General features: G+C 36.4%; 1 protein-coding gene across 1 annotated transcript in view; it reads right to left on the bottom strand.

The window, feature by feature from the left end:
- Positions 1–6,975: 6,975 nt before the first annotated feature.
- Positions 6,976–14,779, bottom strand: part of ITGA1 (integrin subunit alpha 1) — a 175,111-nt gene continuing 167,307 nt past the window's right edge. Inside the window, exons 29-30 of the mRNA XM_064596706.1 lie at positions 13,110–13,209; positions 6,976–7,175 (exon numbers count right to left, since the gene is read on the bottom strand). Coding sequence (XP_064452776.1) covers positions 13,165–13,209 — 45 coding nt within the window. The 3' untranslated portion in view covers positions 6,976–7,175; positions 13,110–13,164. The remainder of the gene's footprint in view (positions 7,176–13,109; positions 13,210–14,779) is intronic.

Consider the following 14,779-nt stretch of genomic DNA (forward strand, 5'->3'; position numbering starts at 1 on the left):
TTTAAAAACTTTTAAAATCCAAAGTAAAAAGAGAATATGTTTATAGAAAGAGAGATAGGTGGGGTAAAGTCTGGGCTACAGAAACACCGTCTGGGGAAAGAGCTCGGAGGGAAGTGAACTTAGGAAGTGAGTTAAGGAAACAAAATGCCAATGTTTATGCCACAATGTCTAGGAAAGGAAAGAAGAGAGACTAATTCTTCATATTTAATTACATCTTTAAAAGGCACTTTCAATGTAAGCACATTTGCCTGACTTGACCTTAAAAATTGATTAAAGAGAATGGTTGTTTCCTTTTATAGTCAGTGGGAGTAATACTTAAACATAATGCAAATGCCTCATTGGAGAAGTAGGTAGCCCTAGGATGTCTGAGCAGTCCCCTCTTCCTCTCTTATTTCTATCAGTTCAGGATGCCTTCCTGACAATGCCATCAAATGCAATTCCATCAACATCTCTGGGAAAGTCTTGTATTCATTTTCATTTTTGCCTCAGCTAACTTCTGAATTCTGTGCAGCAAGAGAAGTTACTCTCTTCATGCTAAATAGGTCTGGTCACATTCAATCCAGCACATGTTTACAGAGTACCTATTGTGGCTAAGTAGTGCACAGAAAGCAGATGCAGAGCAAAACGGAAGTACAAAGCATCCTGCCCTCAGGAAGCTGACAGGAGACTTGTAGGGTAAGGCGTGCTCAGGCAACAAGGGCCCCTGCTTGGACTTTGCCTGTGTAGGTCTGGAGGACCGAAGGGAGAATTCACTGGGAGTCAGTCTGCTTTCAGTTTGAGGAGCTTTATAATTGGAGTTACCCTAATGGAGGAGCTAGATAAAACAAGGTCTGGCATCTGGAAAGAGGACAACTTTGATTACAGAAAAGTGTCTGTCCTGGCTTCTGTTGGTTGGTTAAGATAGAAAGCGTGTCTTTTCTTTCTTTCTTTCTTTCTTTCTTTCTTTCTTTCTTTCTTTCTTTCTTTCTTTCTTTCTTTCTTTCTTTCTTTCTTTCTTTCTTCCTTCCTTCCTTCCTTCCTTTCTTTCTTTCTTTCTTTCTTTCTTTCTTTCTTTCTTTCTTTCTTTCTTTCTTTCTTTCTTTCTTTCTTTCTTTCTTTTCTTTCTTTCTTTTTTTAAGGATTGGGACCACAAGTGTATCAGAGAAATATAGGCAGAAGGAAGGTATTCTCATCCCCATTTTAGAAGGGAAGACAGCACAGTACCTTCGTATTGAGGATGCCATCAGCAAAAGATGCCACTGGCAAGAACTAGAGGAAGAAAATGGCAGACACCACTTGATAACCAAGAAGTTGTGCTCATGAACATAAGACAGCCCTTTGGGAATTCGTGAAAGAATTGGAGGGGGTATATTTTTAATGACCAGGAATAGGTAGACTGCAGGTCAAAGAACAAAGGGTTGGATATATCCAAGGATATTTGTAACTGTTAATGTGAGCCCAGTTTTATCTTCAGAAGAGACTGGAATAGGTATAGATGCGTAAATGTGTATGTATAAAACTAAAATGTCATTTAGTGCCATATGGACTGGGACAGACCATAGGAATTTAGAGAAGAGAGAAATCATAGTGTGCCATTCAGTAGGACTTCCTTGAGAAAGAGAGACCGGAGCTTGAGAGTCAACACATTTAACTCAAAACTCTGCCAAAAGCATTTTCCAAAGAATTGTCAGAAAAAATTACCCTCAGATAAAAACCATCTTTTGATATCTCTTTAGGGGAATGGTGACTACTCCTCAGTTTTCAGGTATAAAATTACTTGCATACAGTAGATACTTAATAAATGTCTGTTAAATTAATATTTTTATAAATGAATAAAGTCTTAAATATTTTAAAATAATATTATGGTTTTAGAATTTTAAATGTTAGATGAGCCTTACAAAGATGCTGTGTAGATTCATGATATGAGGAACATGTGTTAAATCATTCTGAAAAATATTTTTAATTTTTCCTTTGTACTTCCATAGAGTTTTGGAGTTGAAAAGGCTTTCAGAGATCCTTCCTCATCTGAAGTTCCATTCATATAAGAATAAACTTGATAGTAATCATGTTGATTATATCTGAAATACCATTTAAGTGGACATTATGAGTTTAATCACTTAATACCAAATCCCACCCAACTCATCTCTAGTATATGTGCTGCTGAAGTGAGCACTCACTCAACTCATCTCCTACTTCTGTTATAGACGCTGGAAGTTAAATATTCTATTTCCCTTGCAATGTGGAATGGTCATGTAACACCATTATGCAAGGTATAAGTGGAAGTCTGCTGGGAGGAAGGAATTCTCAGAAATGTTTTACAATTCTGATTTTTTAAAAAGAAGGATTGGCTTTCTACCTAACTTCTTCAAGCTTGGGACACAGATATCATTCTGGAAGGGGCAACAAACTGGCTTGTGACAAAGGCCAGCAAAAAGGCCAAGAGAATCAGGATTTCTAAGAGCTGACCATTATATCTAAGATCTTAAATAAGTGGTACTAATTTCTTGACCTATGGCAGTGCCATACATGAGCTAATATATTCTTTGTAAAATGCATTCTTTCATTTTATAAACTCTCATAATTCTATCTTGTCACTATGAAAAAAGATTGTTAGATGCAAAATGCATCATAGCTGTGTTGTATTTTATGTTTGCACTGTCATATGTTGTCTTGATTTTTAAAATAGTTTATCATATTGTAATGATCTTAATATCTTAATCTCCAATTTTGTTGATTTTTTTTTTGGATAAGTTAAAACACTCGTCTGAGAGTCTTGACAGTTGGTAGAAGGAAAATAAATTGACAGACATTAACTTGAGAGGCAATTTTAGATATTAAAATAATATGGAGACAGGAAAATTAAACTAAGTGTTACTTTGCACAAGAAGTAGTAAGTTTATGGGATGCAATACTCTAAGATACAATTAATAGGTTAAATAAAATTTAGATAAATGGACTAACACTTTGGTTAATACAGAGTTAATATTAGAATTTGAGATACAAGAGCATGCTTTCAAACAATTAGTGCTTCTCAAAAGCAGAGCAGGATTTCCAGCTGGAGTGGTGAAAACCTCACTCTTGGAAGAGCCTGAAATAGTCTGGGTCATACTATCAGGATGTTGTAAAGAAATTTCCAATACTGGATGACTTTTAAATTGCCTTCAAATCTATGAGTCTATGACTAATGACCATATTATATGTTCATAGTTTTCCTCCCAAAGAGATACAGATAAATAAAACTTTACTCAGATTATCAATTCTTGCATTCATTCAATAATAAACAAATATTTTCTGAGTACCTACTATGTGCCAGTTATTACAAAGATAGATGTGTGTTCTTTTGCATCTCTCTGTGTTTTCATTTCTTTTCCCATGACTTCTGAAATCCTTGCTGTTGGGAGAAATGATTTTGGAACCAGATAGAACTTGGTTTTTATTTCAACATTACCACTTACTAGCTTTATAACCTTGAAGTAGCCCCTTAACTCCTGCGAGTCTCAGTTACATCACCTGTAAAACAAAAATAATAATAATATCACCACAGTGTTAGTGATAAGATGAAATAACATGTTAGAAAATTGCCTGGCATGTGAGATGTAGGCAATAAATGTTGATTTTCTTCCCTTTTTTCTTCTGCTTGTAGAAAAATGGGAGACTTCACCCAGCCCCATCAGTTCCATTCAAAACTACCTGCTTCACATGTGCCAATTCTTATAGCTCTTACAGAATACAAATGACTTTGCATTTAAACATACAATCTTCATTCATGAAGATATGGTCCATCTTAAAAGGTGAAAAACTGCTGTGCTGTCAAATAATACACTAATTGGAATCTTTGCCGAATTACCCACCTTATAATGATGAGGTATGCAGAATGGGTAGGAATGAAAGAAGGGTTTGGAAAGTGAATGAAAAGGAATAGCAGATGGTACTTGGGTGCTAATAGAATATAAAAGTCTGAGAGTAAAGGAAGGAAGAAAATAGAAAATGAGAGACTCAGCATGTGAAACTAAAGAGCCCTGGGCATTTCATCGAGGACGGTTAGAGTCTCCAGCATGGCTAAGTTCCAGCTCCACTAATTATAGTCTGATGACCAATTCTGGATACTATCCTTTATTCACCAGGTTGAGGCATTTCCACTCTTGCTTTTGGAATGTCATTTGGGATTGTGGTATCTAAATGAATTCCTGCCACACATGCTCGGTTGAAAGATACTACAAAAATAAAAAAAATAGCTGAGCAAAGTGGAAGCTAAAGACCAAACCTGCAGATGTTTCAATGCTGCTTTTATTAATTCAAGCCAGTTCTTGCCAGTCAAGTACTAACTGGGGCATCGGCACATGACCAAACTGCATTCATCTGTGAAGGGGCTGGCAGCCTGGGTGCCTACACACAATGGTGCTTGTTCTATTATTCCTGCCAGAAGGGAGGAATTGGACCATTGTAACTGGAATTTGTGCAGGTCAGGGACTCTACACACTAATTTAAGACTCAACTCTCAGAGTGGAATGACTCCATGATTCTGCTCTAATCCACACAAAAATTTTCATTTCAGCCACCAACGAGTCCTTGAAAATCTGCAAGACATCAAATTCAGCTCAAGTATAAACCTGGATTTCTGTGTACTGAGAAATTCCAGGGATCTCCTTCTTTCTCACAAAATTAGACTCTTCCCAGGTCTGGAATTGTACACATCTTATAGTTCATTTTGTCTGATATTCATACAGCCACCTCCGGCTTTCTTATGGTACCTCTTGGCATGACATATTTTTTTCCCACCATCATTTTCCTTTCAACTGATTTGTGCCTTTGAATCTAAAGTCTGTCTCTTCTAGAGGGCATATGAATGGACCTTATTCTTTTATCAGACTGACAATCTCTGCTTTTTGATTTGAGTGTTTAGACCATTTACCTTTAACATAATTATTGATATGGTTGGAGTAACATTAGCTATGTTGCTGTGTTTTCTATATGCCTCGTGTTTTGTTTGTTCCTCTGTTTCCCCTTCACTGTCTTCATTTGTTTGTAATGCTTGTAATGTAATGATGACAGCTCTTGTTTCTGGCAAAAATTCTTTCTTTTTCAAGGATTGTTAATAAAATAACCCAGTTGGTTTTGCATAATCAGTGGGGCCACACTTGCTATTATACTTAGTGAGACTACCTTTCCCATCTTTCCGTATCCACTCCTTGGTGTCTGGCCCATCCCACCCCTGTTTGAAGAAGTAGGTAAAAAAAGTAATTATTTGACATCTGGACTATGGAGAATTCTAGTATAGCATATATATGTGTGTATAATAATTATTAACTTAGAGAGAATGTGAGAGGGATAGTTTTTCTTCTTGTTGTCAGCTCCAGAGTGAGGGAAAGAATTTGATGGCTATCACCATTTTAATACGAAAGAAAAATTAAAAAGAGAATGTAAGATTTTTAGAAGGTACAGGGTACCATGTTCTCTGTGATATCAAGCATATCAAAGTAGAAATATGTAAAAAATAAGCATGTATGCCCAGGAGAAGGACAATAGGATGTTAGCAATTTCTGGTGTTATGACTCTTTTTAAATTATTTTCTGTTTTTCAGATATCCTACAATGTGTATATATTCCCTTTTACCCTGATTTTTTCCTGATTTAAAAATGGATACTCATTTATTTAAAAACAAGTCAAATAATATAACTATTCTAAAGAAGAAAATAGAAGTCACCCCTAGTCCTCATTGATCACTTCTCTTCGGTGAAAATTCTTCCTGACATCAGCCTGTGGATTATTACATTAATTTTATAAACGTGAAAAAGACACCACAAAGGATGGGAAAGCAAATGTTGTGCCTATGCCCTAGGCCTTACAAATAATAAGTTCTGATGTATGCCATTTATTTTATAGCGGATATATCCAGATTTTTTCCTAGTACCTCCACTGTGTACTCTCATCCTGGGCGGAGGGTGATATGGCAGAAAAACTACTTATCTCACAGTGGAGAGAAAAGACAGGGCATTGGAGACATGTGCTGACACAAATTAGTACAAGACTTTGTAAATAACTTCATAAGTCAGCCCATTTCTTCTGTGAAAGTACCTCAGTCATCCTACAGCCTGGGTTGAGGATGAAAACAGTGACAAGATGAACCTGTGTAATTACTGCTAAAATTCCTTCCTATATTTTCTTCCAGTCCTTATATATTAAATAATTATATTTCTTTGAATTATAGATTAAATAAAGAAAATAACTTTTTTTCATTTCTTAGTTTTTTTTTTTTTGTTTCTCACCATGTGGTCCAATCTATTGTTATACAACAGATAATTTATTATTAAAACATCCCATTAGAAGAAGATATGTAGTAATACGGATTCTGTGGCTTTTGTGTCAAGTTTGCAAAAGACTAATCACATTGCTATATTGTGTACAGGAAACACCACAGACACACTTAATTTGCTTTTGTTTTTTCCTTTTAGACCATCAAAGTGAAAACCTACTAAGGAGCTTAAAAAAAAAAAGCTGGAGCTTTGGAAGAAATAATAATCTTGGATAAAATTTATGTACTTAAAATCACAGCAATCACAATCTTCTTTGAATCATTTAAAAAAAATTCATAGATAAGACAGGATGCTCCTTTACCTTGACGTAAGATGCACAGCTGATGCACAAAATAAGAAAGAATTATACCAAAAATACCAAACCTCTGACCTCAAATCACTGTACGGGATACACCATATATTGGATATTCAAAATACTCTTTTACTCTCTCAGCTATTTGTAACTCTGCCACTTTAATGGCTGTTACCTGATAACTGATTTTTAAAAATGGTTTTAAGTTAGGCATCTAATAAATTACTAGAGTCAACAAAGGTTTTGCTTCTTTGTTCTTGAGGAGATGAAAACATTTTCTTCTAATGAGTTTGTCCAATAAATGTCTTACAGAAATGCACATACCCTTAAGTTATTCATTTTAATAAGTTTATTCTGAGGTAAATAAAAAAATACACAATGCAATACACCTTATGTCAGACCATGCTGAAAACTTTATTGGATATGATACAGGTTTCAGGGCAGTAGTTATTATATACAATATTTTTCTTTTTAATCAAATGGATACAATTCTTCACACTGTTAACAATGTTACACCCTCACAGTAGCAATACACAGTACACCATTCTCTTCACAGGCCAGTGTTTCCTCATGAAGACAGCTGTTGCATCCTGCAATAAGGCCAAGAGATGTCAGAATTCAATGCCAAGTATCAGGATGTCCTGTATGAAATGATTCCAGTATGAAGAAGATCTGATGCGTTGCTGTTTCAAATGATCGTTTTTACTTGAGACAAAGTGTACTAAACTCCAGGAAATTAGTCCCAGCTAATAAGAAGGCAGAATATATTTTTATTTCATCAACAATTTACTTGTGCAAAGTACATGTGTTAGTATAGCATGTGGGTACGATGTGGTCTAAGGAAGCTTGCGGTATTTTGAGAAAGAAGGGTGTATATATAAAAGATAAATAGCTTTATTTCCTCTCCCCGACCCCCCTCCATTTTTGTTTCTGTCTCTCAAGATGCAAGAAGCCTTGGGGGCATGACAGGAAGACTGCCAGTCTCAGTCTTTTGCAGAAGAGTTTCTAAAATTCCACGTAGTCTTTTTTTTCCCCCCTAACGATGTGACTTGAAATACGGTAAAATCAAATATCATCATAGTTGGGAGTGTCACTGGTCCCTAGTTTACGGCCAGGGTTTCTGTGGTGTGTTAGATATTTAAAGGATTTCCAAGTCTCAACTCACCAGAAAAAACATGCAACCATGCAAGGTCCTGCAAGGGGCACGAAGTTTATAATGGCCTTGCCAAGGAAATTCCAAATCAAAACAAACCATCCCTAGTGTGCACATGAGAAGAGAAGAGACCAACTGAAAGGCAAAAGGCAGAAGGCAGAAAGATCCTGCAGATGGGCTCTAGCTCCTGCTGTCCGGTCCTCACGGCACGGAAATTCTCCAGCCCGCGGCAGGAGGCAGATGCAAGGAAGTCTTAGGTAAAGTTCAGCACTCATTAGTTATGGGGGAAAGGTTCTGATATATTTAAAGAGGCAAAAAAAAAAAAAAAAAAAAAAAAAAAGCTGACCTCAAAGCAGAGTACATTTGAAGTGATAACTCGCCCTTGCATATTTTTCAGTATGGTAACTTTTCAGCAAGAAGTGCTTATGTGTATATCTGATATGGAGTGGGGCCAGGCTGATCTGGGGTGCAGTGAATTCAGGAGTTAAGCTCAGGCCTTTTCTAGAGGCAGAAGTATCCATCCCCATTGCTTAAGACCTGGACCTCCCGGTGCCAGATGTCACAGGGAACGATGGGGCTTAGGAGCTCCTTCACGTTTCCTCAAGGTAGATGGTTAAAGACTGTTACTTGGAATTTTTAAATTCAAGGTTAAATTTTAATATGATGATCAAAGATACTGACTTGTTCACCAGATTACAATGTTAGATGTTACCTCTATTTTTATTGTTTTAGATAAGATGTTGCACAATAGTGCTTCCATTTGGGTAACAGCAGAATTGAGCCTTTTGTAATGTACTGCAGCGTTAACATCTAGGGGTGATTTCAGGAGTTCTGTGTAGGAGAGGTTTAGGGACAGCAGTTTGATATTAAGGGGTTGCCGAGTGGACTCATCTTGAAGCTGTGTTTGCATTAAAAAATTTCTGCTGTTTACAATTAAATTACATTAAAAAATAGTATCAGTCTGAAGATTTTAGAGCCCTCTTTTAATTTTTTGGATTATTATGTCCATGGGTGAGGATGGAGCATTGTAGGGTGCTGGTGGCTACATCCTACCCTTGGCATAGTTGCTGACAGCGTCCCACAAAGGTTGGTAAATCTGTTAAAGATATTACTTCTCTGAAATACAGGGCATTTTGTCCCTATTACATTATGCCTATATCATGTTATGCCTTTAGAGTGTCACAGAAGAATTGAGGCCTGAAATCCTGTATAAATGATCAGTTCACTGAAGCTGGTATTCACAGCAAACAGAGAGCACATACAAACAGATTTTCCTCCACTAGTCTTCTTGAAAATCTCCCTTGGTGGTGGTGGGGGGAGGGGTGATCACTAATGCAGAGGATTTGAGAGGTGTTGAAAATAAACGAAGGATGCAGAGGATATTATTTTCTAAAAAAGGATTTGCCAGAAGCCTCCTTATTTGAACAGTAACGTGACTGCACTAAGCACATGAATCATGCTCTAAACCTGGGTCTTCCCTAGTTTTCTGAGTGTTGTGCCAAGCAAGACAGTTAATTCGCACAGAGCATATTACCACGTTTGACAAAGGCATTATCCTCTATGAAAGCACACTGCCTGGAGCTGGAGGCGCGGCCATTCACCCTACAAGCTGTGGCCCTTGCAGGGGATGCCTGGGGAGAATGTGGGCACAGCTTTTCAAGGCCCCTACAACCCAGCTTGAGTCAAACACGTGCAACCACCTTTTGCTTTTGGTACAGATATTTGTTTTCCAATTGAGTCTAGATATTGGTTTTGTAAAAGGAAAAGAGAATATATATATTTATAGGTATTAATAGGTATTTGCAAGTGTACGTACATTTATTATGGTTGAGTAAGCATCAAATTTTACAAAAATATCTCCCTCTATAAGCCTCATTTTTTTTTTAAGATTTTATTTATTTATTTGACAGAGAGAGAGACAGCAAGAGCAGGAACACAAGCAGGGGGAGTGGGAGAGGGAGAAGCAGGCTTCCCACTGAGCAGGGAGCCCAATGCGGGACTCGATCCCAGGACCCTGGGATCATGACCTGAGCAGAAGGCAGACGCTTAACGACTGAGCCACCCAGGTGCCCTATAAGCCTCATTTTGAGCATACTGATGACATGGAAATATTCAGAGATTAAATTGCCCATGACTTTAAGGCTCAAAGAAAATAACTGAATAAATTGGACCACTGAATTTCAAATTGGATCATAGAAATTACAAATATTTGCAAAGGATGAACTTTCACGGTATCGTTTCAGGGTTCTAGATTCCTCGAGAAAGTCAGACAGCTTCTTTGTGGCTGTGAAGGTCTGATTTTCATTGTGTCACCCTTTGTATTTTCTTGCTTTCAACTCCTTGCTTCGCCTGAAAGTTTATATCATTTTATTAATATTAAAGGAAAGCTATAATTCTGGAAATTGAAATTGAAGAATGAGGGATAGCATTGTCTGCTGGGCTTGAGATGAGCATTGAAAGCATAATCTGAAATATGATTATATGGTGTGTATTTATGTATGTATATATATTTAACATGTTATATCCCTGTATCTATTATCTATCTATCTATCATCTATCTATTGTCTTTTATTGTCATCTAATCTATTTCAATGGTGTGCTGAAGTGAGCTTATACTGGTTCATGAGAGTTGACAGATCAATTTTCAGGAGTTTTGCAAGCTGGTTAGGGTTATATTGGTAGCTTGAAAATGGCCATGGCAAGCCTATTTAAATCATGGAAATTGGCAAGTTATACAAATCAGGGATTTTTTTCCTTCTGAAGAGCCAGCTGTTGAATAATTTACCAATATACCATTCTAAGTTTGGTCTGGAAAGGGACTTCATACATATTTTAGTTCACAATGGAAGAAATAATCAATTTTGTAAAATACCAAAGTTAAAAAAAGTTTTTGGCATAAACTCATATTCTTAAATAGCACTCACTTTTCTTATTAAGTGCTTTAGAATAAAATGATAGTTTAGTATATTTCTTAATCATTGATTATGTTTTAGAACATTTGTACTGTTGACTTATTATTTTAATCAAAGCTTCCGCATTTACATCTTTTAGATAGTTGCAGAACTGTGCACTAAAGTTAAATATTAATGAAAATGAATGAATGAATTAATGAAAACGGATGAATCAAACTTTTCTTGTTGGTGTAGCTTTTGTGTTTATTTTTTTGTCGTTTTTGTCAAACCCTGTCATTTGGTATTATTGAGGTATTTTGTATTTGATTTGTGTTTGTCCATTCGTGTGTGTGTACATGTGTGTTTACACACACATACAGATGCTCACACATATACACACATAAAGCTCAACAAATAATAGTATTAGGGAAAAGGGATATTGGTTCATTAAACATTCTATTTGAAAACTGGGAACAACTTATGTTAAGAACTGTGCCAGGCTTATAAGTAGCTATTTGATCTGTCTGAATGGTTCTTCCTCTCTTTTCTAACACCTTCAAAATGCCATTGTTTCCATCTTTCCCCTCTGGGTTAATATCGTATTTGGTTGAAATGTGCACATTCCTGCTTCAGTGAATGCTTTGCCTAGCAGTCATAGAGGCCAAGTGTGAATTTAAGTTTACCTGTTCGATTTACTTCTAAGAATGTGCTGAGATTGGAGCTGAGCTGCCGAGCAGGCTGTGCAATGTGGCGACTCTGAATAAGAGAGACCTGAGTTCTGTTGGGCAAAGAAAAGAACAGGTGGGAAGAATGACTTCTGAACCTGGAGATAGGTAGTGGGAGTGAAGGAAACTCCCGAAGTGGATATTTCTGAACAATGACCAGCAGGAGGATATCAAATCTCTGGAAAGATTGAGCTTTTCTTCTAGTATTGATGACCTCAGCACTTCCCAGGTGCATGACTTTGATCATCGGGATCTTAGACATAGATGTGGAGAGCTACGAGGGAGGCCGACTCTGAGTCGGCCTTGGAAATTCCTTGGAAATTAGTTTTAAAAATTAAACCTATGTCATTTAATTACTCCCTTGATTTGATGCTTTTTGAGAATAGTAGAGTCCAGGACTTCCTGGATAAGTTGCTGGACAGGTGCTGGTCTTGTGATGGTCAGCCCGGTGGAGAGATGGAGTTGTTACAGAAGTATCAGCAAATTTTACAGCAGTAGTTCACACATGCGGCTATAATACATTCATCCACTGTTATTTTCCTAAGAAACGGAGCAACCTACGAGCTTATGCTACAGTAGAGTCCAATGCACCATAAGGATCACTTCAGGAGCAAAGAAGCTCATACAGAGGTGTGATATCTTTCTGTTGGTGCAAGTTCAAACCTAAGATTCTTTAAAATACATTTCCAGAGTTCTATTTAAATAGGGATATGCCACACTAAAAAAGCAGTGGCTTCTTGGTAAAACGCAATACTGAAATGGAATACTGACTTTCATAAAAATAAGAAATGTGTTTGGAAATTTAAATACCTTTTAAAAAATTAAAAACAAACATACTCTCACAGCTTGAGGGTTTAAATGAACCATGTGCCAAGGAGCTGAGAAAGCTCCTACTTTGGGTTACATCCTGGGACCGCTAACGTTCCAAAGCTGCCCAGCTGGGCATTTCCGTGGCATTTGCATGTTCCATTCAGAAGCCATCTTAGCATATCCCGCACACAACACGGCTTTTCATGACAAATCACTGGTATGCCCCACAAAACTGCTGTGAAGTGTTGTTTTCAGCATAAAAGTTTTGAGTTTTAGGGCTCATGTCAAAATTAAGCATGTTCTGTGAAAGCTTAAATTAATCCTTCCAGTGAGTTGCCTTTAAACAAGTCTATCTTCGTTTTCCATCAGCTCAATTGTTTCTAAACACTTTGAAAACAAAAACCAAAAACCAAAAAACTTTGCAAGTACAGAACCGAACACAAAGATGCTGAATGCATTCTCTGTGACTTAATTCTATTTTCAGTCCATATTTTATATATACTCTATCCAGGAAATTTTCTCATTTAAATAGGGAGAAGTGATCTTTTTCAGTTAATTCCTTTCTTGTCATTTACAAATGTTGACTATCATGCTGAATGTGGATATCCACCAGGAACCAATGGAAAAAGTTTAATTTATCAATGATCATAAAAATCTTTTTATGCATTCCTTAAATACTCTGGATGCTGATTTAATATATAAACATATTTGTACAAGTTATTCTTCATCTTCAAAACACTTTGTAATTTCACTTAAATAACACAAATGAGTAATTATTTAAAAATATTTTTCATCATTTTACAAAATATATCTTTATGGTATTGTTTTTGGATCTTCCTTGATCTGTCATTTTCCAAATGATTAATCCCTGATGGATTACATAAAGTTATGTGACTATATCTTTAACTGTAATAATAAATTTCTTGTCACATATTTGAGGCAAACCTGAGGATAGATCATCGAATAATTGTTATTTTTTTCCTTCCTCCTGTAAAATATGTCATTTCTCCATTTTCTTCTTTAGTGGTCTTTTGAAGAATCCAATCTGTTGAGAAAATACCAAACATAACACCATTAATTATTTGAATTTAGATAATAAGTACTAATTTCCTTGGATAAAATTTAATACTACGTTAGTGATTCTGGGCACTCAAATAATTAATATAATTGAGATTTTTTTTCATTGACCTATTAAGTAATATTGACTGTCAAGAAATGACATTTATCAAATTGCTATTTCATTTTAAAAACTTTTCTGTTGATTAAATATATCATGTCTCCTAGTAAAAACTAGTACATGTGGTTTTTACTAGTACTAGGGAAAATATTTGGAAGGACATATAAACTACAGTTAGCTGGCATTAAATGGCACTTTGCCATCATCTTTTTTCTCAGGGATGTGGCAGAGAAATTCCATCAAATAACTGATGGTCATAAATTGAGGTCGTTAGAGCTGGGGGCGGAAACTGGCACATGCATCATGGCCGAGGGTGGGGGAGATTTGAGTTGCCTGGATTCACTTTAAATGTGTTAGGACATCTGCCTTTATAGGCTTGACAGGAAGTGCCTCTTGAAAACGTGCTGTATCATTTGGATATGAAAAGGAACTCACTGAACATAGAAGAAATTTCACGAAGGGGTGAACGTGGGTTACTTTTCACTATACTTTGTAATTTGGGTCATTATAAAAATTGTAAGTGCTTTATTTATTTCCTATTGTACATTATAATAAAAATAAGTATAGGGGCTGGAAGGGACCTTTTTAATAATCTCATCTAAAATGTGGGTATTTTAAATAAAAGGAAATTAAGCATCCTAGAGAAGTGTTTTTTTAAGTCCGTGTATTTTTTTTTTTATTTGAGAGTGGATTATAATAGTTCAAGCAGACAATGAGTTAATTCTTTGAAAGTATAGTACCTCCATATCATTTTAATAATGAAGCTATGGTGAATTATGCAAGAGAATGGTATATTTAAAAAAAATCATTATTGAATAATTGAGAGCTTAGATGGGATAAATGATCAAAATGCAGTTTTAAGCTACAGAAGGTAGCTTCTTCATGTCTTTCACCATGACAGGGCTTTATGTCTTCCATGATGCCAGAATCTAGTTGGTGGTAGATGAGGAAAAGGTGACAACAGAGAAATAAATGTGAAAAAACAATAAATTTGTCCTGCTTCGAGTGGCAGCTCTATGTCTCAGGATTTTTTCTTTGAGCCAACAATAAAAGTTCTGGATTCACAAACTATCAGTCTCCTTACCTTGTGCCTGCAGGTCCTGAGTTGAAAATAAATCCAACAAGGCTTTCACAGGAACAGGTGGTGAATGTAAGACTTTTCTCTCTCCTGTCCTGTCCTGCTCTCTCTCTTGTCCTTTCCCTCTCAAGTCTTTTTGCATCTTTTCAACCTTCCTTTGCTTTCACATGCTAAATGTTCTATTTTATTTTTTATTTTTAAGACTTATTTATTTGAGAGAGAGAGAGCGAGCGAGTAGTAGGGGTAGGGGAGAGGGGCAGAGGGAGGGGGAGAGAGAGAATCCCAAGCAGATTCTCTGCTGAGCATGGAGTCCCATGCATGGCTCCATCTCACAACCCTGAGATCATGACCTAAGCTGAA

Source organism: Mirounga angustirostris, unplaced genomic scaffold, assembly GCF_029215605.1.
Source record: "Mirounga angustirostris isolate CCGP_5_RB_7025 unplaced genomic scaffold, mMirAng1.0.hap1 SCAF_7, whole genome shotgun sequence".
NCBI classification, from domain to species: domain Eukaryota; kingdom Metazoa; phylum Chordata; class Mammalia; order Carnivora; family Phocidae; genus Mirounga; species Mirounga angustirostris.